This window comes from Entelurus aequoreus, linkage group LG01 (assembly GCF_033978785.1).
Source record: "Entelurus aequoreus isolate RoL-2023_Sb linkage group LG01, RoL_Eaeq_v1.1, whole genome shotgun sequence".
Taxonomy (NCBI): domain Eukaryota; kingdom Metazoa; phylum Chordata; class Actinopteri; order Syngnathiformes; family Syngnathidae; genus Entelurus; species Entelurus aequoreus.
The window spans coordinates 2839592-2863844 of record NC_084731.1 but is presented as its reverse complement, the minus strand read 5'-3'; the positions used below and the strand labels follow the sequence as shown (position 1 = coordinate 2863844).

Below are 24253 nucleotides of genomic sequence, written 5' to 3'. Positions count from 1 at the left end.
ACTGGTAGTGTTGTGGTACATGTTGATACTTGTCTTACATGCTGTGTGTACTGGTAGTGTCGTGGTACATGTTGATACTTGTCTTACATGCTGTGTGTACTGGTAGTGTTGTGGTACATGTTGATACTTTCTTACATGCTGTGTGTACTGGTAGTGTTGTGGTACATGTTGATACTTGTCTTACATGCTGTGTGTACTGGTAGTGTTGTGGTACATGTTGATACTTTCTTACATGCTGTATGTACTGGTAGTGTTGTGGTACATGTTGATACTTGTCTTACAGGCTGTGTGTACTGGTAGTGTTGTGGTACATGTTGATACTTTCTTACATGCTGTGTGTACTGGTAGTGTTGTGGTACATGTTGATACTTGTCTTACATGCTGTGTGTACTGGTAGTGTTGTGGTGCATGTTGATACTTTCTTACATGCTGTGTGTACTGGTAGTGTTGTGGTGCATGTTGATACTTTCTTACATGCTGTGTGTACTGGTAGTGTTGTGGTACATGTTGATACTTTCGTACATGCTGTGTGTACTGGTAGTGTTGTGGTGCATGTTGATACTTTCTTACATGCTGTGTGTACTGGTAGTGTTGTGGTGCATGTTGATACTTTCGTACATGCTGTGTGTACTGGTAGTGTTGTGGTACATGTTGATACTTGTCTTACATGCTGTGTGTACTGGTAGTGTTGTGGTACATGTTGATACTTGTCTTACATGCTGTGTGTACTGGTAGTGTTGTGGTACATGTTGATACTTTCTTACATGCTGTATGTACTGGTAGTGTTGTGGTACATGTTGATACTTGTCTTACATGCTGTGTGTACTGGTAGTGTTGTGGTACATGTTGATACTTGTCTTACACGCTGTGTGTACTGGTAGTGTTGTGGTACATGTTGATACTTGTCTTACATGCTGTGTGTACTGGTAGTGTTGTGGTACATGTTGATACTTGTCTTACATGCTGTGTGTACTGGTAGTGTTGTGGTACATGTTGATACTTTCGTACATGCTGTGTGTACTGGTAGTGTTGTGGTACATGTTGATACTTGTCTTACATGCTGTGTGTACTGGTAGTGTTGTGGTACATGTTGATACTTGTCTTACATGCTGTGTGTACTGGTAGTGTTGTGGTACATGTTGATACTTTCTTACATGCTGTATGTACTGGTAGTGTTGTGGTACATGTTGATACTTGTCTTACATGCTGTGTGTACTGGTAGTGTTGTGGTACATGTTGATACTTGTCTTACATGCTGTGTGTACTGGTAGTGTTGTGGTACATGTTGATACTTGTCTTACATGCTGTGTGTCCTGGTAGTGTTGTGGTACATGTTGATACTTTCGTACATGCTGTGTGTACTGGTAGTGTTGTGGTACATGTTGATACTTTCTTACATGCTGTGTGTACTGGTAGTGTTGTGGTACATGTTGATACTTTCTTACCTGCTGTGTGTACTGGTAGTGTTGTGGTGCATGTTGATACTTTTCGAGCTGCCAGCATGGGTTCGATTTTTTGCCCTTCCATTACCTGTGCTGATCCCGCATAAATTGGAGGGTTGTGTCGGGAAGGTCATCTGCAATTTAGTGTAAAAACTTAAGCCTATCAAATTATACGAGTGGCTTGCTGTGGTGGGAGAAGACGCTAGAAAACTACTTGGCTAACAAAACAAATCTATCAATGGCCTAAGACTTCTCACGTGATATTTGTGTAATTAATACAACTTTGCTTTGTTTATCATTGTGGAAATGTGACAAAGGCTCCAGTCGAATGAATCATTGAAAACGGAGTATTTGAAGTGTTTGTGTCTGTTCAGTCTCTAGTGTGTGTAAGCTAAAGATAGCAGCATCCCCTGACATGTGTAAAGAAACATGATTGATCTCCATATTGCTTGTAAATATAAATGATGTGGTTTCTATTAATATGATAGCGTTGCCGCAAAGAGTGAAGCACATCAGTGTTTCCCATAAACTGCCAAGATACCTGTGGCGGTGGGGGCGTGGCTATGGGCGTGGTCACCATGACATCATCGAGTAATTTGCATAATTTACTACAATGATATGATTTTCTCTAAAAAGGCTCAAAAAATGTATACTTACTAATTAATAATAACAGTTTTGTTTTAAACGTCCATCCATCCATCCATTTTACAATATAATTACAACACTTTATGTACATATTTATATACAGATTTGAACAATAAGTTATTCACTGAAATATATTGTGGTTCTTACAAAAAATATATCTTATAAAATATAAAAGCTAAAATGTCTCTTAAAGCTCTGCCCCTTTAATTAGTGCATACTAAATAATTTAACTTTAGCCTACTACTACAACCATATTATTTACCAGCAACATAAAGTGAAACAGAGTCAGAGGTGTCCTGCCACAGTCAGTAACAAATAAACAGAAAACAGTAGTGGTCAAATACAAATAAGGCAACAAGACAAGTATTCTACACTTCTCTTTTGTAAAGTAAATCTGAACAGCCTATATGGGCATCTACATCTACTATATGATTTGCCTGAGAAGCTGGAAAGGACCACCAAAAAAAAATAAAAAATTAAATTTAAAAAATAAAAAAAATAAAAAATTGTGGCGGACGTAATTCTTTCGTGGCGGGCCGCCACAAATAAATGAATGTGTGGGAAACACTGCACATGACTGCAAGAACGGCAGCAGTAACCACAGGATGGCTGCAGCTGGAGTGGTGGTGCTGTTTGTGCTGCAAAGTGTTAAATGGCTGGAGTGATAGGGGAAGACGAGAGGGGCAAGAGATGCAGCTGTGTTATTTTTTTTTGCCTCGTGATGCCGTCAGCAACGTGACTTTGTTTACATCCTGCCCGGTCGTGGAAGCGGGCATCCTCGGGTATGTGTGTATGGTGCAGCTGCCGTGTAACACTGATTGTGTCTTGACTGTGCAAGCCTGAGCTGCGTATTTGGATATGTTGTTGTTGAAAGTGCACAATCATGCTGCTAGCAGCTGGAGGCAAGTGCACGCAGTCATATTTGTTTACCGTGTTTACCACATAACCAGCGTGGTTATTATCCGAATATAAGTGTAGCTGCTGTGGGTATTTTGATTCAAATATAAATAGATTTCACCATGCATTGACCTGCCAGAAAAAAATGCATCCTTGTAATACTTTTCTATCATTTTTTTTGGGTCAGTTATGCATACATCTGGTCCAACATGCTCTCAAGTCCTGAAGTGTTTTTTACTGACATTGTAGCCATGGAGTGTTTCTGTATCTTTTAACTTCCCTTGTGCAACATCCAAAGGAAGTGCTGGTAACTTGAGCAATACAGAACATTTGTGGATGTCAGGAACCTACTGCAGTGCGTCAGAATAAAACCAGGACTGTTTTTTTTAGAGGTGTGTGCTGGAGGATGGACTTTAAAGGTGTTGCTCATTATCATGTGAAAGGCCAACAGCTGCTCGGTACCCTGAAAGACATAATTAATGCGTTATTCTAATGGACTCAGGTGGCACACACACTCACACACACTTCTAATATTAGTGTAATTAACCTGCATGGGGAAAACACACTTTTAGCAGCACTCTAATCTGAATCATTGTTTTCTTCTCAGGTTGTGACCTCCTGTTTCTCTACCTCATCAATAGTCCTCCTCACCTTCCTGGAGAAGACTGTGAGTCCATTGAAAGGGACACAAGCTGTGGAATATCGTATGGCAAGATACAGATTTTCCTCATCTTGTGCTAATTAACAAACGATAAACAAACCCCGTTTCCATACACTACCGTTCAAAAGTTTGGGGTCACCCAAACAATTTTATGGAATAGCCTTCATTTCTAAGAACAAGAATAGCCTGTCGAGTTTCCGATGAATGTTCTCTTTTTCTGGCCATTTTGAGCGTTTAATTGACCCCACAAATGTGATGCTCCAGAAACTCAATCCGCTCAAAGGAAGGTCAGTTTTGTAGCTTCTGTAACGAGCTAAACTGTTTTCAGATGTGTGAACATGATTGCACAAGGGTTTTCTAATCATCAATTATCTTTTGAGCCAATGAGCAAACACATTGTACCATTAGAACACTGGAGTGATAGTTGCTGGAAATGGGCCTCTATACACCTATGTAGATATTGCACCAAAAACCAGACATTTGCAGCTAAAATAGTCATTTACCACATTAGCAATGTATAGAGTGTATTCCTTTAAAGTTAAGACTAGTTTAAAGTTATCTTCATTGAAAAGTACAGTGCTTTTCCTTAAAAATAAGAACATTTCAATGTGACCCCAAACTTTTGAACGGTAGTTTATGAGTTGGGAAATTGTGTTAGATGTAAATATAAACGGAATACAATTATTTGCAAATCCTTTTCAACCCATATTCAATTGAATGCACTACAAAGACAAGATATTTGATGCTCAAACTCATAAACTTTGTTTTTTTTTGCAAATAATAATTAACTTAGAATTTCATGGCTGCAACACGTGCCAAAGTAGTTGGGAAAGGGCATGTTCACCACTGTGTTACATGGCCTTTTCTTTTAACAACACTCAGTAAACGATTGGGAACTGAGGAAACTAATTGTTGAAGCTTTGAAAGTGGAATTCTTTCCCATTCTTGTTTTATGTAGAGCTTCAGTCGTTCAACAGTCCGGGGTCTCCGCTGTCGTATTTTACGCTTCATAATGCGCCACACATTTTCGATGGGAGACAGGTCTGGACTGCAGGCGGGCCAGGAAAGTACCCGCACTCTTTTTTTACGAAGCCACGCTGTTGTAACACGTGCTGAATGTGGCTTGGCATTGTCTTGCTGAAATAAGCAGGGGCGTCCATGAAAAAGATGGCAGCATACAGTATGTTGTTCCAAAACCTGTATGTACCTTTCAGCATTAATGGTGCCTTCACAGATGTGTAAGTTACCCATGTCTTGGCCACTAATGCACCCCCATACCATCACACATGCTGCCTTTTGAACTTTGTGTCGATAACAGTCTGGATGGTTCGCTTCCCCTTTGGTCCGGATGACACAATGTCGAATATTTCCAAAAACAATTTGAAATGTGGACTCGTCAGACCACAGAACACTTTTCCACTTTGCATGAGTCCATCTTAGATGATCTCGGGGCCCAGAGAAGCCGGCGGCGTTTCTGGGTGTTGTTGATAAATGGCTTTGGCTTTGCATAGTAGAGCTTTAACTTGCACTTACAGATGTAGCGACCAACTGTATTTAGTGACAGTGGTTTTCTGAAGTGTTCCTGAGCCCATGTGGTGATATCCTTTAGAGCAGCGGTCACCAACCTTTTTGAAACCAAGAGCTACTTCTTGGGTAGTGATTAATGCGAAGGGCTACCAGTTTGACACACACTTAAATAAATTGCCAGAAATAGCCAATTTGCTCAATGTACCTTTAACTCTATGTTATTATTAATAATTAATGATATTTACACTTAATTGAACGGTTTAAAAGAGGAGAAAACACAAAAAAAATTACAATTACATTTTGAAACATAGTTTATCTTCAACTTCGACTCTTTAAAATTCAAAATTCAACCGAAAAAAAGAAGAGAAAAAACTAGCTAATTCGAATCTTTTTGAAAAAATTAAAAAAATAATTTATGGAACATCATTAGTAATTTTTCCTGATTAAGATTAGTTTTAGAATTTTGATGACATGTTTTAAATAGGTTAAAATCTGATCTGCACTTTGTTAGAATATATAACAAATTGGACCAAGCTATATTTCTAACAAAGACAAATCATTATTTCTTCTATATTTTCCAGAACAAAATTTTTAAAAGAAATTCAAAAGACTTTGAAATAAGATTTAAATTTGATTCTACAGATGTTCTAGATTTGCCAGAATATTTTTTTTGAATTTTAATAATAATAAGTTTGAAGAAATATTTCACAAATATTCTTCGTCGAAAAAACAGAAGCTAAAATGAAGAATTAAATTTAAATGTATTTATTATTCTTTACAATAAAAAAAAACAAAAACGTGAACATTGATTTAAATTGTCAGGAAAGAAGAGGAAGGAATTTAAAAGGTAAAAAGGTATATGTGTTTAAAAAAGGTTGTATTTTTTTCTCTAAAATTGTCTTTCTGAAAGTTATAAGAAGCAAAGTAAAAAATTATATGAATTTATTTAAACAAGTGAAGACCAAGTCTTTAAAATATTTTCTTGGATTTTCAAATTCTATTTGGGTTTTGTCTCTCTTAGAATTAAAAATGTCGGGCAAAGCGAGACCAGCTTGTTAGTAAATAAATAAAATTTAAAAAATAGAGGCAGCTCACTGGTAAGTGCTGCTATTTGAGCTATTTTTAGAACAGGCCAGCGGGCTACTCATCTGGTCCTTACGGGCTACCTGGTGCCCACGGGCACCGCGTTGGTGACCCCTGCTTTAGAGATTGATGTCGGTTTTTGATACAGTGCCGTCTGAGGGATGGAAGGTCACGGCCATTCAATGTTGGTTTCCGGCCATGCCGCTTACGTGCAGTGATTTCTCCAGATTCTCTGAACCTTTTGATGATATTATGGAGCGTAGATGTTGAAATCCCCAAAATTTCTTGCAATTGCACTTTGAGAAACGTTGTTCTTAAACTGTTTGACTATTTGCTCACGCAGTTGTGGACAAAGGGGTGCACCTCGCCCCATCCTTTCTTGTGAAAGACTGAGCATTTTTTGGGAAGCTGTTTTTATACCCAATCATGGCACCTACCCGTTCCCAATTAGCCTGCACACCTGTGGGATGTTCCAAATAAGTGTTTGATGAGCATTCCTCAACTTTATCAGTATTTATTGCCACCTTTCCCAACTTCTTCGTCACGTGTTGCTGGCATCAAATGCTAAAGTTAATGATTATTTGCACAACATTTTTTTTTATCAGTTTGTACATCAAATATGTTGTCTTTGTAGCATATTCAAGTGAATATGGGTTGAAAATGATTTGCAAATCATTGTATTCCGTTTATATTTGCATCTAACACAATTTCCCAACTCATATGGAAACGGGGTTTGTATGTCCCAGTAAAATGGCAGATCTGAGCTAATCAATGTGTGCACTTGGAGAAGATTGGGCAGACCCAGTTCTTGTTCATAATGAGTCGTCGTGTCTTGGCACACACCACCGACCAGTACAAAATGGCTTTTTGCCATATTTGGTCAACTGGCCGAGCTCCAGATACACGGACGCGCTCACTTCCATACACGAACAAGATGAGCTCCATATTCTCAAACAAGGCTAACGAGTCAAGTAAATGATACTCAGGGGTTAAAAGAAAGTCAAACTACATAAACTATAAACAAAGACTAACTTTTTTTCCATCATGTCACAGCTAAATCCACTCTGAGCTCTCGCACAACTTTCCCATCAACTATAAATCATGTGCACATGCTCAATTTCACGAATGCCGTTATTTGTAGGTCCCTTCTATGGCCTCTTCAGTCCCTCTTCAGTGGTGCATCAGAGTTTGTAAGCCATGTATTTTTCATTTAAGTCACGCAGTCAAAACTTTCTCAAATTAGTTTCCCTTATTCCCTACTGTGGAACCCCTCTATGTCATCATTCTTCAGACACGCTGACTGACGTTGACATACAGTACATAGTTATCAACTAAACCAGGGGTGTCCAAACTTTTTCCACTGACGGCCGCACATTGAAAAATCAAAGCAAGCGGGGGCCATTTTGATATTTTTTATTTTAAAAACCAATACAATATATGTATAAAAAATATACATTTAGGCTTCCACTCAGGCTTGATCCCCAAAAGGGTTTTGGTCCAAAAAAATGAAAAATGTGTCATTATTCAGTATTATTATTTGTGTTATTATTCAAGTTTTTAAATCTCTAGATCAACATTAGGTCTATCTGTCAATATAACATTTTTTAAAGATTTAAATTGTATGCTCTTTTTGTCAAAGAAAACCCTTTTTTTTAATGAAAAAAACACAAAATATGCAATATTTTCACCCAATAACATTTTTAAGAGGGATATTTGAGATAATATAATAATTGGAGCCTTAAAAAGGTCAATAACTCATAACACCATTGATTTTAATTCATTATTATCTTTTGAGCAATGACACTTAAAAACTAATCACACTAAAATTGTAGGGGATCCAAAAGGGTCCTACTCATTAAAGTGTTAAAAAATACATTATAATTATTTTTTTTTTACTGTTTACTTTTAACACAATAATCTCGAGATCAACTTCAGATCTATCTGTCAATTATACGTTTTTTGTTTGTTCGTTTTAGGCCCTTCTTTAAAAAAAAAACAGCTTGTTTTTTTACATGGCAAACACAAAATATGCAACATTTTCCCCAAAAAATATCTCAAAATATTTAATGTGACGTAATTGGAGCCTTGAATAGGTTAATAATTCATAATGACATTGATTTTGATTCTTTTTTTTTTTTTAAAGAAAGAAACAGCCTACATGGCAGCTTTGTGTGATTAGAGTAAACATTGCTACATTTTCTTGTTACATTTCACCTGTTTGCTCTTTAAATACCACTTTTAATGTTTTTTATTTTTTTCAATCGTATTTTTAAAATGTGCCGTGGAGCCGTTAAAAAATGACCTGCGGGCCGCAAATGGCCCCCGGGCCGCACTTTGGACACCCCTGAACTAAACCAAAATTTAAAACAAAAAAAAAACCATTGCAAACACATTTATTGGCTAAAGACTCAGGATGTAACAATATCAAAATCTCATGGTGTGATATTATTGTGGTATTGTCCAAAAGAAAAAAAGACTTGGTAAAAGTGCCATAGCAGTGTTTCCCACACATTAATTTATTTGTGGCGCCCCGCCACGAAAGAATTACGTCCGCCACAAATTTTTAAAAAAATAAAATAATTTTTTTTTTTTTTTTTTTGTCCTTTCCAGCTTCTCAGGCAAAACATATAGTTGATGTAGATGCCCATATAGGCTGTTCAGATTTACTTTACAAAAGAGAAGTGTAGGATACTTCCCTTGTTGCCTTATTTGTATTTGACCACTGTTTTCTGTTTATTTGTTACTGACTGTGGCAGGACACCTCTGCCTCTGTTTCACTTTATGTTGCTGGTAAATAATATGCTTGTAGTAGTAGGCTAAAGTTAAATTATTTAGTATGCACTAATTAAAGGGGCAGAGCTTTAAGAGACATTTTAGCTTTTATATTTTATAAGATATATTTTTTGTAAGAACCACAATTAATAAATATATTTCAGTGAATAACTTATTGTTCAAATCTGTATATAAATATGTACATAAAGTGTTGTAATTATATTGTAAAATGGATGGATGGATGGATGGATAAACAAAACTGTTATTATTAATTAGTAAGTATACATTTTTAAGCCTTTTTAGAGAAAATCATATCATTGTAGTAAATTATGCCAATTACTCGATGATGTCATGGTGACCACGCCCATAGCCACGCCCCCACCGCCACGGGTATCTTGGCAGTTTATGGGAAACACTGCATAGTGTGTAAAATAAAGTGTCAGGAATGTTTAGGATAAACACACTTACTGTAATGAAGACAAACATGCTCAAATGTTCTAATTATATTTATTATTACACACATATATTTTTAGGTGCAAAGAATTATGCGGGAAAATCCAATATTTCAAGTCTATATTTAAAAAAAACTACAGTTGATGTCTTTAAAGTGACAATGTAAACATCCAGTGTAATTGTTCTGTTAATGTCTTTCAACATTTACTTTCTAAAAAGCAGTTTCCTCTGCATAGACATATTTTATTTCACTTGGGAAAATGCTGCTTCTCAGAAAAGGTAACTAACAGTTGAACTTTTAATGACGTAAACCTCACAAATAGAAGTTTATCTTCGCTGGCTTTAAATATGTTTTCCAGGTGATGGTTATACCAGGGGTCGGCAACCCAAAATGTTGAAAGAGCCATATTGGACCAAAAATACAAAAAAAAATCTGTCTGGAGCCGCAAAAAATTAAAAGCCATATTACATGTGCCATGAGATATACATTTAATTAAGAGGACTTAAAGGAAACTAAATGACCTCAAATATAGCTACAAATGAGGCATAATGATGCAATATGTACATATCGCTAGCCTAAATAGCATGTTAGCATCGATTAGATTGCAGTCATGCAGTGACTAAATATTAGCACTCCACACAAGTCAATAACATCAACAAAACTCACCTTTGTGCACTCATGCACAACGTTAAAAGTGTGGTGGACAAAATGAGACAGAAAACGAAGTGGCATAAAACACGTCCTAGAAAGTCGGAGAAAGTTATACATGTAAACAAACTATACGGTGAGTTCAAGGACCGCCAAAATAAGTAGGACAAAACGGCGCTCGCCAAATACTCGAATCAGTGAAGCATGTTTAATATAAACAGTGTGATTTATAACAATTAGGGAGGTTTGTGTCATGTTTGTCCTCCTACAGAAACCATACTAAAACAAAAAAATTGATTTTTTCCCCCTCATCTTTTTCCATTCTTCATACATTTTTGAAAAATCTCCACAGAGCCACTAGGGCGGCGCTAAAGAGCCGCATGCGGCTCTAGAGCCGCGGGTTGCCGACCCCCGGCATATACTAATACTAACTAATATTTTCCGCGGTGTACAGTAATTGTGCTCCCACCGGTAGTTTTCCTTCCAAACACAGTTAAGAAACTACGAGCAAGTAAAAATGTAGAAAAGACATAAAAGATACGTTAACACAGTGTTTTTCAACCACTGTGCCGCGGCACACTAGTGTGCCGTGAGATACAGTCTGGTGTGCCGTGGGAGATTATCTAATTTCACTTTATTGGGTTAAAAATATTTTTTGCAAACCAGTAATTATAATCCGCCAATGTGCCGTTGAGTGTCTGTGCTGTCTAGAGCTCGGCAGAGAACCCGTGTAATACTCTTCCTTATCAGTAGGTGGCAGCAGGTAGCTAATTGCTTTGTAGATGACGGGAACATGGTTTTTCCTTAACACAATATGCGGGAGGCACCGTGTAGGTAAAAAGGTATCTAACACTTAAACCAAAAATAAACAAAAGGTGAGTGCCGCTAAGAAAAGGCATTGAAGCTTAGAGAAGGCTATGCAGAACGAAACTAAAACTGAACTGGCTACAAAGTAAACAAAAACAGAATGCTGGACAACAGCAAAGACTTGCAGCGTGTGGAGCAAAGATGGCGTCCACAAAGTACATCCATACATGACATGACAATCAACAATGTCCCCACAAAGAAGGATAAAAACAACTGCAATATTCTTGATTGCTAAAACAAAGCAGGTGCGGGGAATAGCGTTCAAGGAAGACATGAAACTGCTACAGGAAAATACCAACAAATGAGGAAAAGCCACCAAAATAGGAGCGCAAGACAAAAACTAAAACACTACACACAGGAAAACACCTAAAAACTCCAAATAAGTCAGGGCGTGATGTGACAGGTGGTGACAGTACACCCAACTACTTTGAGACAAGAGCTATAGTGATGCATGCTTGGTTATGGTTTGAATTCATATCCAACAATTGCGACTTTTTATTGTCAATATCGGCTACTGAGTTTCCTTTTTTTATGATTTCTGCTGGTGGTGTGCCTCCGGATTTTTTCAATGATAAAAATGTGCCTTGGCTCAGAAAAGGTTGAAAAACACTGCGTTAACATAAAGTATAATTTAAAACAAAAGTAAAAAATATACATTTAGGAATAAAAAGATCACATAAACTTTTTTTTTTTTTTAATGAATCAAATAAAAGGCAGTTCAAATAAAAATGATTCCAAGTCTCATGCTTGGTTGAAATCCAGTAAATAAAAAGTAAATTGTACTTCATCTTTTCTCCAGGCCTCTGATTGGCTAAACTCTGTATAACTGCTGTGGAGTTTTGTCGCAAATGTAGAAAGAAGGTAGGTGCTGCTACAGTCGGTCCAGTTGCCACGACAGATGTAGGGCTCGTAAATCAAACTGGGGCAAGTCAGGCACCGCCGAGAGATCTATGTGGACCAGTTATCTTAAAGTAGGCCAGCAACTATTAACCTAGAATCATAATTTTAATTGAATCCTTCTCAAATTGAGGATGCTCATGCAGTATTTCATTTCATTGAACCTGTTACCATGCGACTACAATCCTCAGGTCACTATTATGCCAGATTATTTATTTATTAATCACTCCTGTGGGTGCGAGCGACACTCTATATCAGGGATGTCAAACATGCGGCCCAAGGGCCAGATCAGGCCCCGCCAACAGGTTCAGTCCAGCCCACAAGATGAGTTTGCTAAGTCATACTTGCCAACCTTGAGACCTCCAATATCGGGAGGTGGGGGGTAGGGGGTGGGGGGGATTGGTCGGGGGTGGGGGTGGTTGGGGGCGGGGGGCGTGGTTGGGGGCGTGGTTATTTACAGCTAGAATTCCCCAACTCGAGTATTTCATATATATTTCATATATATATATATATATATGTATGAAATACTTGACTTTCAGTGAATTCTAGCTATATATATATATATATATATATATATATATATATATATATATATATATATATATATATATATATATATATATATATATATATATATATATATATATATATATATATACATATATATATATATATTTACATATATATTTACATAGAAAAAAAATGAATACTTGAATTTCAGTGTTCCGGTGGCTATCCATTAGATGGCAGTATTGTCCTGTTTAACTTCTCCGTTCATGATGAGTATATCATTTCGGCCACCGTGTTCAATGGAGAAGTCTGTTCTACAAAATTTACAGGCAACATACACCTTCCCCTTCAAACTGTCCTGGATGAACTGAAATTCTTGTTTCCATTCGTTTTGGAACTTGCAAGCGTATTTCTTCATCTTGCTCTTGCCATGTCTGTAATTTCCTCGTTCTTCTGCTTCGTCTCCTTGTTGTGTGCGCAGTTGTGCACTCTACTCTCTAAAAGCCCTAGATGTTATGACGTCATTGGGCAGGCAAGCTGTTTATATTGTGGGAAAGCGGACGTGAGAACAGGCTGTCCCCACTCAGTCTCAGGTCCGCATTGAGCTGGAGGGGGCGTGGCCTCCAGCTCCGGCTGAATACCGGGAGTTTGTCGGAAGAAAATCTCTGCCGGGAGGTTGTCGGGAGAGGCGCTGAATACCGGGATTCTCCCGCTAAAAACGGGAGGGTTGGCAAGTATGCTAAGTGGAAAATTAAACTGCTGTTCTAAATGTGTCCACTGGATGTCGCAATAGTAATTATGTTAGGCAAGCGAATAGTATACCAAGCAAGATATACACGCTAAAGCGGGGCTGCAACTCCCCCTCGACCTAGAGTAAAACAAACAGAAGTAAAATTACAAAAATGCTAACCCTAATTAAAAGGCTGCATGAGACACTGCATATTGACATAGTTCCGTGAAAATGATTGTCTTCTGTGAACATTTCAAGAAAGTGAACAGTGTGTGATTTGCTGCAATACTGTCAGTCTTGTAAGTTTTTGTTTTTGGTTTGTTGAAATCGTTCACACGTTGCACAGCTTTAATTTTTCTATTAATACACAGTGATGCCTAGAAGGTAGGGAGTAACTCAACCCTCTTGGATAGTGTCTACCTCAGTTTAAAGTTCAAGTTGAAGTACCAATGATTGTCAAACACACACTAGGTGTGGTGAAATTATCCTCTGCATTTGACCCATCCCCTTGTTCACCCCCTGGGAGGTGAGGGGAGCAGTGAGCAGCAGCGGTGGCCGTGCCCGGGAATCATTTTTGGCGATTTAACCCCCAATTCCAACTAGGGATGTCCGATAATATCGGCCTGCCGATATTATCGGCCGATAAATGCGTTAAAATGTAATATCGGACATTATCGGTATCGTTTTTTTTATTATCTGTATCGTTTTGGTTTTTTTGGGGTTTTTTTTGTTTTTTTTGTTGTTTTTTTTATTAAATCAACATTAAAAACACAAGATACACTTACAATTAGTGCACCAACCCAAAAAACCTCCCTCCCCCCATTTCTTTCTGTTATCAATATTCTGGTTCCTACATGATATATCAATATATATCAATACAGTCTGCAAGGGATACAGTCCGTAAGCACACATGATTGTGCGTGCTGCTGCTCCACTAATAGTACTAACCTTTAACAGTTAATTTTACTCATTTTCATTAATTACTAGTTTCTATGTAACTGTTTTTATATTGTTTTACTTTCTTTTTTATTCAAGAAAATGTTTTTAATTTAGTTATCTTATTTTATTTATTTTTTTAAAAAGTACCTTATCTTCACCATACATGGTTGTCCAAATTAGGCATAATAATGTGTTGATTCCACGACTGTATATATCGGTTGATATCGGTATCGGTTGATATCGGTATCGGTAATTAAAGAGTTGGACAATATCGGAATATCAGATATCGGCAAAAAGCCATTATCGGACATCCCTAATTCCAACCCTTGATGCTGAGTGCCAAGCAGGGAGGTAACAGGTCCCATTTTTATAGTCTTTGGTATGACTCGGCCTGGGTTTGAACTCACGTTTGTATGGTTTGTTGCGTTAGCACAGGATTCATACGTGGAAAGGACTAATGAGGTAGTTGTTACATAATAGAGTTTTTATGTATGCTTTATTTTGTTATTTGTTCTACCTTAAATGGGCTGTGACTTAAAGTTGAATTGCTTTGCAGGCCTCAAAGTATGCTGTGATCTTTGTGCATTTACACACAGGATTAACATTCAGTGTTTCCCATAAACTGCCAAGATACCTGTGGCGGTGGGGGCGTGGCTATGGGCGTGGTCACCATGACATCATCGAGTAATTTGCATAATTTACTACAACGATCTGATTTTCTCTAAAAAGGCTCAAAAAATATATACTTACTAATTAATAATAACAGTTTTGTTTTAAACGTCCATCCATCCATCCATTTTACAATATAATTACAACACTTTATGTACATATTTATATACAGATTTGAACAATGAGTTATTCACTGAAATATATTTATTAATTGTGGTTCTTACAAAAAATATATCTTATAAAAATATAAAAGCTAAAATGTCTCCTAAAGCTCCGCCCCTTTAATTAGTGCATACTAAATAATTTAACTTTAGCCTAAAGGCCTACTGAAATGAAATTTTTTTATTTAAACGGGGATAGCAGATCTATTCTATGTGTCATACTTGATCATTTCGCGATATTGCCATATTTTTGCTGAAAGGATTTAGAATAGAAAAACGACGATAAAGATAGCAACTTTTGGTATCTGACAAAAAAAAGCCTTGCCCCTACCGGAAGTAGCGTGACGTGGACAATTGAACATATCCGCAAAGCTCCCTATTGTTTGCAATGATGGCCGCCAGATCTGAGAGCGATTCTGACCGAGATAGCGACGATTTCTCCATTAATTTGAGCGAGGATGAAAGATTTGTGGATGAGGAAAGTGCAAGTGAAGGACTAGTGGGGAGTGGAAGCGATTCAGATAGGGAAGAAGCTGTGAGAGGGATAGAGCCATATCGCTTTGAACCCGACGCTGATGAAGACGGTCAGGAGGACGCTGCTGCTATTGATGCTGGAGGAGCACACGACATAGATCGCCTTGAGAATACAGAATGGTAATATGTTATTTATTTATAGACTAGTTTTAGTTTGTGGCCTAGTCTTGCACTGTTACTGTTAGTGTTACAACTTACACCCCAGGCCTATCTATACACTAAGTATCTATCATTGACACAATGTGTTACTGTTAGTGTTACAACTTACACCCCAGGCCTATCTATACACTAAGTATCTATCATTGACACAATGTCAAACCTAATTAATTACCCATTATTTCTATGGGCCACAGCTCCATATACCGGCAATACTAAAAATATGCATGCAGATTAATAAGATCCACAACAAGACAATGATAATATTAATTATTCCACATGTTTGCAGATTGCAGGTGTCAATAATATGAATTGATTTACAAATATTATGAACATTTCTATTTCCAGGTGTACATGTCAAAACTGTGTGAACATGGAGACAGTGGCTGAGTGTGTCTGCTGTAGTGAAATAGAGGCAGTGACCAGAACGATGGAGGAGGAGGGGGTGAAGACGTGCATCATAGACCACCATGGCTTTCCATCTGTGTGTCTGGATGAATGGGTGCTGCAGACAGCGTATAACGCCTACAAACAGCAATATGGCATGCTGCAGCAACAGCAAAATGAGTGAGGCACTAATAAGTTTAAATAATTCTTTATTCTATCAACCTTTGGAAGATAAGTCAGAATGAGCACTTTCTTATCTTATTCTTATTCTGTGAAATGTACTGTGCTACAATGCACATGACATTATATATCATAGAAGTATTACATAGATGGACCGTAGATGTCAACAATATTTACAATTTACTGCAACAGTAAATGACAAATGAATAGAATGCATGACAATGTCTTTTGAATCTCAGAGAACAGTGAGTCACTGTGTATCCATGTCCGGATAATAACAGCTGCCATCATTTGCTACTTGCAGGCGGAGACGACACACAGCCTATCGACAGTTTGTCCGCTTCTGCTGGGGATATCTGGGAAAGGACATAAGGGTGGTACTACCAGCTTGTGTAGTACATAAGATTAGGACAACATTCCCATCGATGGACTACACGGGGTTCCAAGACGTGCAGTGACTGCAACAGAATCTACATGGCCACTGTACTTAATCAATAAAATCAATCAATCAATCAATCAGTCAATCAATCAATGTTTATTTATATAGCACTAAATCACAAATGTCTCAAAGGGCTGTACAAGCCACAACGACATCCTCGGTACAGAGCCCACACACGGGCAAGGAAAACTCACCCCAGTAGGACGTCGATGTGAATGACTATGAGAAACCTTGGAGAGGACCGCATATGTGGGTAACCCCCCCCCTCTAGGGGAGACCGAAAGCAATGGATGTCGAGTGGGTCTAACATATTAGTGAGGGTCCAGTGGAGCCAGCAGGAGGCCACCCCGAGCGGAGACGGGTCAGCAGCGCAGATGTCCCCAACCGATGCACAGGCGAGCGGTATACCCCGGGTCCCAACTCTGGACAGCCAGCACTTTATCCATGGTCACCGGAATAACCCCTCCACGTGGGGGGGGGGCAGAGGAGAAAAGAAAAGAAACGGCAGATCAACTGGTCTAAAAAGGGGGTCTATTTAAAGGCTAGAGTATACAAATGAGTTTTAAGATGGGACTTAAATGCTTCTACTGAGGTAGCATCTCTAACTGTTACCGGGAGGGCATTTCACACTTACCGAAGCGACTCCTGTGCTTGGCGATGGCTTCCTCCTTGTCTGGCTTCTCCAGTTCATCGCAGAGGAAGGGAGGCACATCCACAGTGACGCTGAGTGGTGTTCTCTCGTCAGGGGTCTGTCTGCAGCCAGCAACAACCTCCCTGATCAAGTCATCTACGTAGCCTGCAAAATACAATTGTACATGTTCCTGCTCACAACATAATATACTCATGGAGAGTGAAACTTGACAGTATTATTATCATGATACAAAGTGTCAAGTGTTTACATGTTTTGTGTCCTCTACACTTACGGTATGTTGGCTCTGTCGCGATTTTCTTGACCACATGGCCCCCTGCTTTATACTTCGGGTAGCGTACTGCATAGCGCTCAGCACCCGCTTGTGTAGTGGCTATAGGGCGGCTCGAATTTTCGTTCCAGTGCAGCCCAGCAAGCAGGTTCCTAGGTGTGGTAACAGAATAATGTAATAATTAGTACTAAAGTATGGCACACACTAGTGACACTTAGATTAGTGTGGAAACATACCTGCACAGCATTCCGATGTATGAGAAGACATACATTTTCGGTGCGAACTGTATAAGATAAAAGACACTTTATTCAGTCATGCGTCCATACAATGTGTGTGTAAATTTATAAATTGTTTGTAAATTTGAATACAAATGTTTGTGTATTAAACTGTTAATAGTCAGCTATTAAAGCTTGATCTCCTGCAGTAATGAAGCTGTTTTGTTTTCAATGTTAACACCACGCCAGAATTGTTTGCAATCTTTCTCACCAAGATGCCAGCCACTATGTTGGACCTCCAACATTCTCTTGCTTACACTGACTGTATCAAGGCTTCATTTAGTATGCTCTAGTATTTTGCTCCCTGGCCACCAAAGTCCTAGTGGCAGGTGGTAACCACCGACACCACCTACAGGCGATCAGTCTAATTCTCACCTGTATGACAAGGCTATGGAACGCCTCCACCTTGGAAGTCTGGTGTTCACCCGACAGCATGGCGATATCTTTTAGCAGGGACTTGTTGTTGACCACCTCCTCCAGTTTCACTGCTGAGCGTGAACCTAAACATAAATTTAAAATAGAACAACGTTTCTACAAAAATGTTCCAGTCAACTTAAACTGGTTATTTACTTACAAGTTTATCTGAATTTTTTGACTTTCAAAAGATGTGCAGGAAAATACTGCTAGTCCCTCACTGCTTTCGGGCAACTTATTTGCCTACTCACTTTGTTTGAGCCATTTCTTTTGCCGTTGCAGTTGTCCATGAGTACAAATTGGGAAGAGGTCGCCATGGTCCTTGTGGATGTTCTGAATGTGTCGCTCCACAGACTTCCACTTGGCAACCAGAAGTTCCCCCTCTCCAGGCGGTGTAGACACTGCTGCCCAGTAGAGGTGGTTGATTATACTTTGCACCCAGGGCTTCAGGTCTTCACAGTCCTTATGCTTGGCGATGGCCTTCAGTTTCTTTCCGATGGCTACAAACAGAAAAAAACAGAAATTTGTGGATTAAATACAATATCGCATTCATCTGATCACTGATATGTACACACTACTTCACAACTTGTCATGCATACAAATAATCCAACTAACATTTTGCAACATGCCAGATGTCATAGCAGTGCCGTGTATTGGGCATGTTTTCACGAATCCATTTAGCGATCTGTCTGTGTCTGTCTGTCACCAGCACCCCGACATCCAGGTCCCAGCTGATCAGCAGTTCCACCATCCTCTTCAGTCCTTCCATCTCCATATGGTAGCTGCCAAGACATTCGTTGCTCTGAAATATATATAACAGAAAAGGAATGAGCAAAGAAAAAAATGAAAAAGGGGCTTAGTATACATTGAAATGGTTAATGTTATTAGACAAATTTACTAGGATAATTCTGGAAAATCCCTTATCTGCTTATTGTGTTACTAGTGTTTTAGTGAGATTATATGGTCGTACCTGTACAACCTGAAGGTCGAGAACCACATTGGCCACAAGCTCCATTGTGGTGTAGGTACCGAACTTGGCGCTGTGTCCCGGACTGTCTGCTCGCCCATCACCACCAAGGACGAGGGGTCGGCCTTCCACCTGCAGCATGGTGAGGTGCGTCCGTTGCTGTTCCTCCCACACCTTTTTGATGGCTGGCTGCAGGATGAGCTCCTGGTGGTTGAAAAATGTCCTCTTCACATACGTGACCACTCCGATGCTGTTCAGCACTTGCAACACCTTGCCAGAAGATGCCCCAGCGAAGAGGATGCCAGCAGACAGCAGGATGTTGCCCGCGGCATAAGGGCCAATGTTTGGCTGGCTGCTCCAACTACTCCTCTGGTCACATGATGCACATTGAAGAGTCATGGTCAGCTGTGTACCGTTCGAATCCCAAGAAGGGCTTATGTCCTGGCTGCCACAGACTGGACAGTGACACCACTTGACGAGACTCTGGAGGCACGACTCAAAGATGATGTACTTCGGTTCCTTGTGGCAGCCCTCTTCATGCATCTGGTGAGTACATGGGCGATCTGGCGACCCGTCAGATTGACACGGATCCGATGTCGTTGACTCACTCGGCACATAGCTGTCATCGGAAGAACCACCAACAAAAGGCGCAGTGGGACTTGATGCTGGTCCTTCATCAAACAATGCAGGAGGTGGTCGTAGCTTGGCTTGCATTCCAGACACACCTGGAGCTGCTATGTTAGTCTGCATCTCGGGGCTGTCAGATGGAGCTGCTACACTTGACAATGGGACTTCACTAACCCTGGCCGGCCGAGCTCTAACCCTCTCGAGGATATCTGGGGTCACCTGGTGTCCTAGCAATAAAATCAAGCACAAGTTGTTTTATATAATCTGTTAAAATTAAACTAGAATCACATAATAATTATTGTCTTTGAATCACCTAATTTATCTGTCTACTCTACTCTGCACAGGCAGCGTGCAATGTGTACTGTGATGTGCAGAATCATGTTCGTCACCGAAATAGACATACCCTTTGATCTATGATGTATTTTCCCTGTTTGGGTGCTCTTGCTACTGGTCATTGCTGTTGGTGCTGTCCCAATCGGTACCCAGTCCGTCTGGCATCCTTGTTCTCTTGTATTTCCCTGGAAATGGAGAAACAGCTACATGTAATATGGATACCTCATTTACATTAATTATGAATACTTTTGGATTGGGCTTGAACTGTAATCCATTTGAACATTGATTAGGAAAACAAATCGAACCTGATCTTGATCGCCCTCCTCATCAGGCAAATCTAGTGCCATTGCCATTGGTTCATCCACCGCATCCGCCACTGATGCCGTAGTCGTACTGTCCATGATCTGATCTATTGTCTGTAAATGTACAAATGTACAATACTTTATATTATTGTCTATTGTAATCTATTGACAGTATTGACACTATTGACAGTAATGTCAGTAAATGTACGATACTTTATACTGCAGAAGAACTTGACTAGAACTTGAAGCAATAATTATATGTAGACTATTTTATTGTTAATTTATTTCATTGTTCATGGAGTAGTCCAGTGGTTCTCAAATGGGGGTACGCATACCCTTGGGGATACTTGAAGGTATGCCAAGGGGTACGAGAGATTTTTTTTTAAATATTATAAAAATAGCAACAATTCAAAAATCCTTTATAAATATATTTATTGAATAATACTTCAACAAAATAAATGTTTAGAATTAAGTTCATGAATCCAGATGGATCTCTATTACAATCCCCAAAGAGGGCACTTTAAGTTGATGATTACTTCTATGTGTACAAAATATTATTTATAATTGAATCACTTGTTTATTTTTCAACAAGTTTTTAGTTATTTTTATATCTTTTTTTCCAAATAGTTCAAGAAAGACCACTACAAATTAGCAATATCTTGCACTGTTATACAATTTAATAAATCAGAAACTGATGACATAGTGCTGTATTTTTTTTCTTTTTTTCAACCAAAAATGCTTTGCTCTGATTAGGGGGTACTTGAATTAAAAAAATGTTCACAGGGGAAAATCACTGAAAAAAGGTTGAGAACCACTGGAGTAGTCTATGACTGTGTGTGTTAGTTTTGGTTGATTGATTGAGACTTTTATTAGTAGGTTGCACAGTGAAGTACATATTCCGTACAATTGACCACTAAATGGTACCACCCCAATAAGTTTTTCAACTTGTTTAAGTCGGGGTCCACTTAAATTGATTCATGATACAGATATATACTATCATATATATACTATCATCATAATACAGTCATCACACAAGATAATCACATTGAATTATTTACATTATTTACAATCCGGGGTGTGGAGGTGGGGGGGTTTCAACAATTGAGAACAAAGAAATGGATATTGGAACAGTGTAGTCTGACTATGAAAACTGGATATCAAGATTCTTACCCTCTTCCTTTCCCTTTTGGCAAATGCAGACCTCATGTGCCCAGTCTGTCCGCTTGTGGAGGGGGTGGGGTGCTCCGGACTTGTCCGTGGTCTATCGAAAATAGTTGGCTTCGCACCTTTCTTCAGCACGAGTCGACGAGTGCTGATTCCCATTTCTGCCATTCGCAAGGGACCCTCTTCGAAACATGATCTTTCGAAATGTTCGCTGCATAATACACTGTACTTCGTATGTGTCGTCCAATCCAACCGTGTTCGCTTGACTTCTTTGTTCCATAGTAAAGCTTGGCCGCCATCTTTTGGGAAAAGAAACAATGAAACACCGGTTGTGTTTTGGTTTGTGTTGCTACATCCAGCAGCAACACACCGCTTCCCTACAACTCTCTTTTTTGCAGTCTCCATTGTTAATTGAACAAATTTCCAAAAGATTCACCAACACAGATGTCCTGAATACTGTGGAAATTAGCGATTAAAACAGAGCTGTTTAAATTGGGAGGGACCTATTCCAAGATGACGCGTTCAACTGCCTTCGTCACGCGCATACGTCATCATACCGCGACGTTTCAGCCGGATATTTCCCGGGAAATTTTAAATGTCACTTTATAAGTTAACCCGGCCGTATTGGCATGTGTTGCAATGTTAAGATTTCATCATTGATATATAAACTATCAGACTGCGTGGTCGGTAGTAGTGGGTTTCAGTAGGCCTTTAGCCTACTACTACAAGCATATTATTTACCAGCAACATAAAGTGAAACAGAGGCAGAGGTGTCCTGCCACAGTCAGTAACAAATAAACAGAAAACAGTAGTGGTGGTAGATAGACACAGAGCTTCATCAAACATCTGATCCACTGAACAAAGAGCTCCAAAAATCTTGATCCTACACTTCTCTTTTGTAAAGTAAATCTGAACAGCCGATATGGGCATCTACATCAACTATATGATTTGCCTAAAAAGATGGACAGGACTTAATTCTTTCGTGGCGGGCCGCCACAAATAAATGAATGTGTGGGAAACACTGAACTATGATATGAAATGTTGTAACAGTTACATCCCTAACCTGCACCATCACCAACCATCAGGGTGTGAAGTACGAGTACAATGTCCTTAAAATAGGTCTCGTCCTGTCCATGCAGATCTTCATTTGATCTTGTTCTGTATCTTGGTTTCACAGAGCCCTTAGGTATCACACACTTTTCATATAATACATATCACATTACATATCATAGTGTGCAATTACATAAACCTTTTATTTTCCTTGACCAAATTTCCTTTTGAGGTATGATGAGTGTGTAAGAGAAGAACTGTGATTTTTTATAAACACACATTGAAAAAAAATCAGTCCAACTGTCAATTTAAATCAATGAACTTTTATCATAAACAGTACTGTTGTCATACATGTTGTATTGTGTGTCACAGACAAGACAACCGCTTCCAGAAGCAAATGTGGCGAGACCCAGAGGGAAGGACCAAGTCACATGGGAGTGTGTGACAGTACGAGCGTAAGGCTTCGTGTTCAGGCCTCCCGCCATTGCCCCCTCGTCCCAGACAAGCATGGCAGGGAGCAGAGAGCGCAGTGGTCGGGCCCAGAGGCCGTGGTCAGTCTACCGGGCGAACACGTTCCAGCTGTCCAGCGAGATGATTGGCTTAGCCCTGGCAGGTAAGGAAGACAAGAATCCGGCTGAAAATTAAATTAAATTGCATTATTCTAAATGTAACTTTTGAAGGGGGAGATGCTAAAAATGAGGGAAATGCTCAGTCTGATCACAGGTTTCCCACAGAAATACACACAAAAACACAAACTGAGTATTTGTTTGCATGCAACTATTAATCGGTCAACATTGTACATACGGATTCAGCGTAATTTGATGCCTGCGTTGTCTTATGTGTCTTCCAGGAAACAGTCAAGACCCAGATGAACCCGTGCTTGAGTTCAGCATTGGTGAGTCAATTAAAGGCCTACTGAAATGATTTTTTTTTATTTAAACGGGGATAGCAGATCCATTCTATGTGTCATACTTGATCATTTCGCGATATTGCCGTATTTTTGCTGAAAGGATTTAGTAGAGGGCAGCACGGTGGAAGAGGGGTTAGTGCGTCTGCCTCACAATACGAAGGTCCTGAGTAGTTGTGAGTTCAATCCCGGGCTCGGGATCTTTCTGTGTGGAGTTTGCATGTTCTCCCCGTGACTGCGTGGGTTCCCTCCGGGTACTCCGGCTTCCTCCCACCTCCAAAGACATGCACCTGGGGATAGGCTCCTCCCACCTCCAAAGACATGCACCTGGGGATAGGTTGATTGGCAACACTAAATTGGCCCTAGTGTGTGAATGTGAGTGTGAATGTTGTCTGTCTATCTGTGTTGGCCCTGCGATGAGGTGGCGAATTGTCCAGGGTGTACCCCGCCTTCCGCCCGATTGTAGCTGAGATAGGCTCCAGCGCCCCCCGCGACCCCGAAGGGAATAAGCGGTAGAAAATGGATGGATGGGATGGATTTAGTAGAGAACATCGACGATAAAGTTCGCAACTTTTGGTCTCTGATAAAAAAAAAAGCCTTACCCCTACCGGAAGTAGCGTGACGACACCGGAGGAAGGACTGCTCATATTTTCCTATTTACACCAGCTGCGAGAGAGATTCGGACCGAGAAAGCGA

At 39.5% G+C, this 24253-nt stretch overlaps 3 protein-coding genes across 10 annotated transcripts in view; 2 read left to right on the top strand and 1 right to left on the bottom strand.

The window, feature by feature from the left end:
* The window catches only part of LOC133646989 (inositol polyphosphate-4-phosphatase type I A-like), a 92441-nt gene that overhangs the window by 5222 nt on the left and 62966 nt on the right, over positions 1-24253 (top strand). For all 8 annotated transcript variants that reach the window (XM_062043055.1, XM_062043047.1, XM_062043037.1 and 5 more), the window contains exons 2-4: positions 3592-3651; positions 23023-23263; positions 23501-23545. In XM_062043055.1, the coding sequence (XP_061899039.1) occupies positions 23158-23263; positions 23501-23545 (151 nt within the window). In that variant the 5' untranslated portion in view covers positions 3592-3651; positions 23023-23157. The remainder of the gene's footprint in view (positions 1-3591; positions 3652-23022; positions 23264-23500; positions 23546-24253) is intronic.
* Positions 15074-17582, top strand: LOC133647029 (uncharacterized). The gene is made up of 3 exons (XM_062043076.1): positions 15074-15556; positions 15941-16159; positions 16464-17582. Exons 1-3 carry the CDS (start codon positions 15291-15293, stop codon positions 16615-16617), a joined length of 639 nt encoding a protein of 212 aa, XP_061899060.1. The 5' UTR covers positions 15074-15290; the 3' UTR covers positions 16618-17582.
* On the bottom strand, positions 16675-21913 carry LOC133647022 (uncharacterized). Its single transcript, XM_062043065.1, has 10 exons — positions 21607-21913; positions 20440-20550; positions 20205-20319; positions 19178-20028; positions 18823-19009; positions 18459-18707; positions 18169-18293; positions 17755-17801; positions 17522-17670; positions 16675-17394 (listed from the first exon to the last, which is right to left on the bottom strand). The coding sequence occupies exons 1-10, from the start codon at positions 21766-21768 to the stop codon at positions 17207-17209; spliced, it is 2184 nt and encodes a 727-aa protein (XP_061899049.1). The 5' UTR covers positions 21769-21913; the 3' UTR covers positions 16675-17206.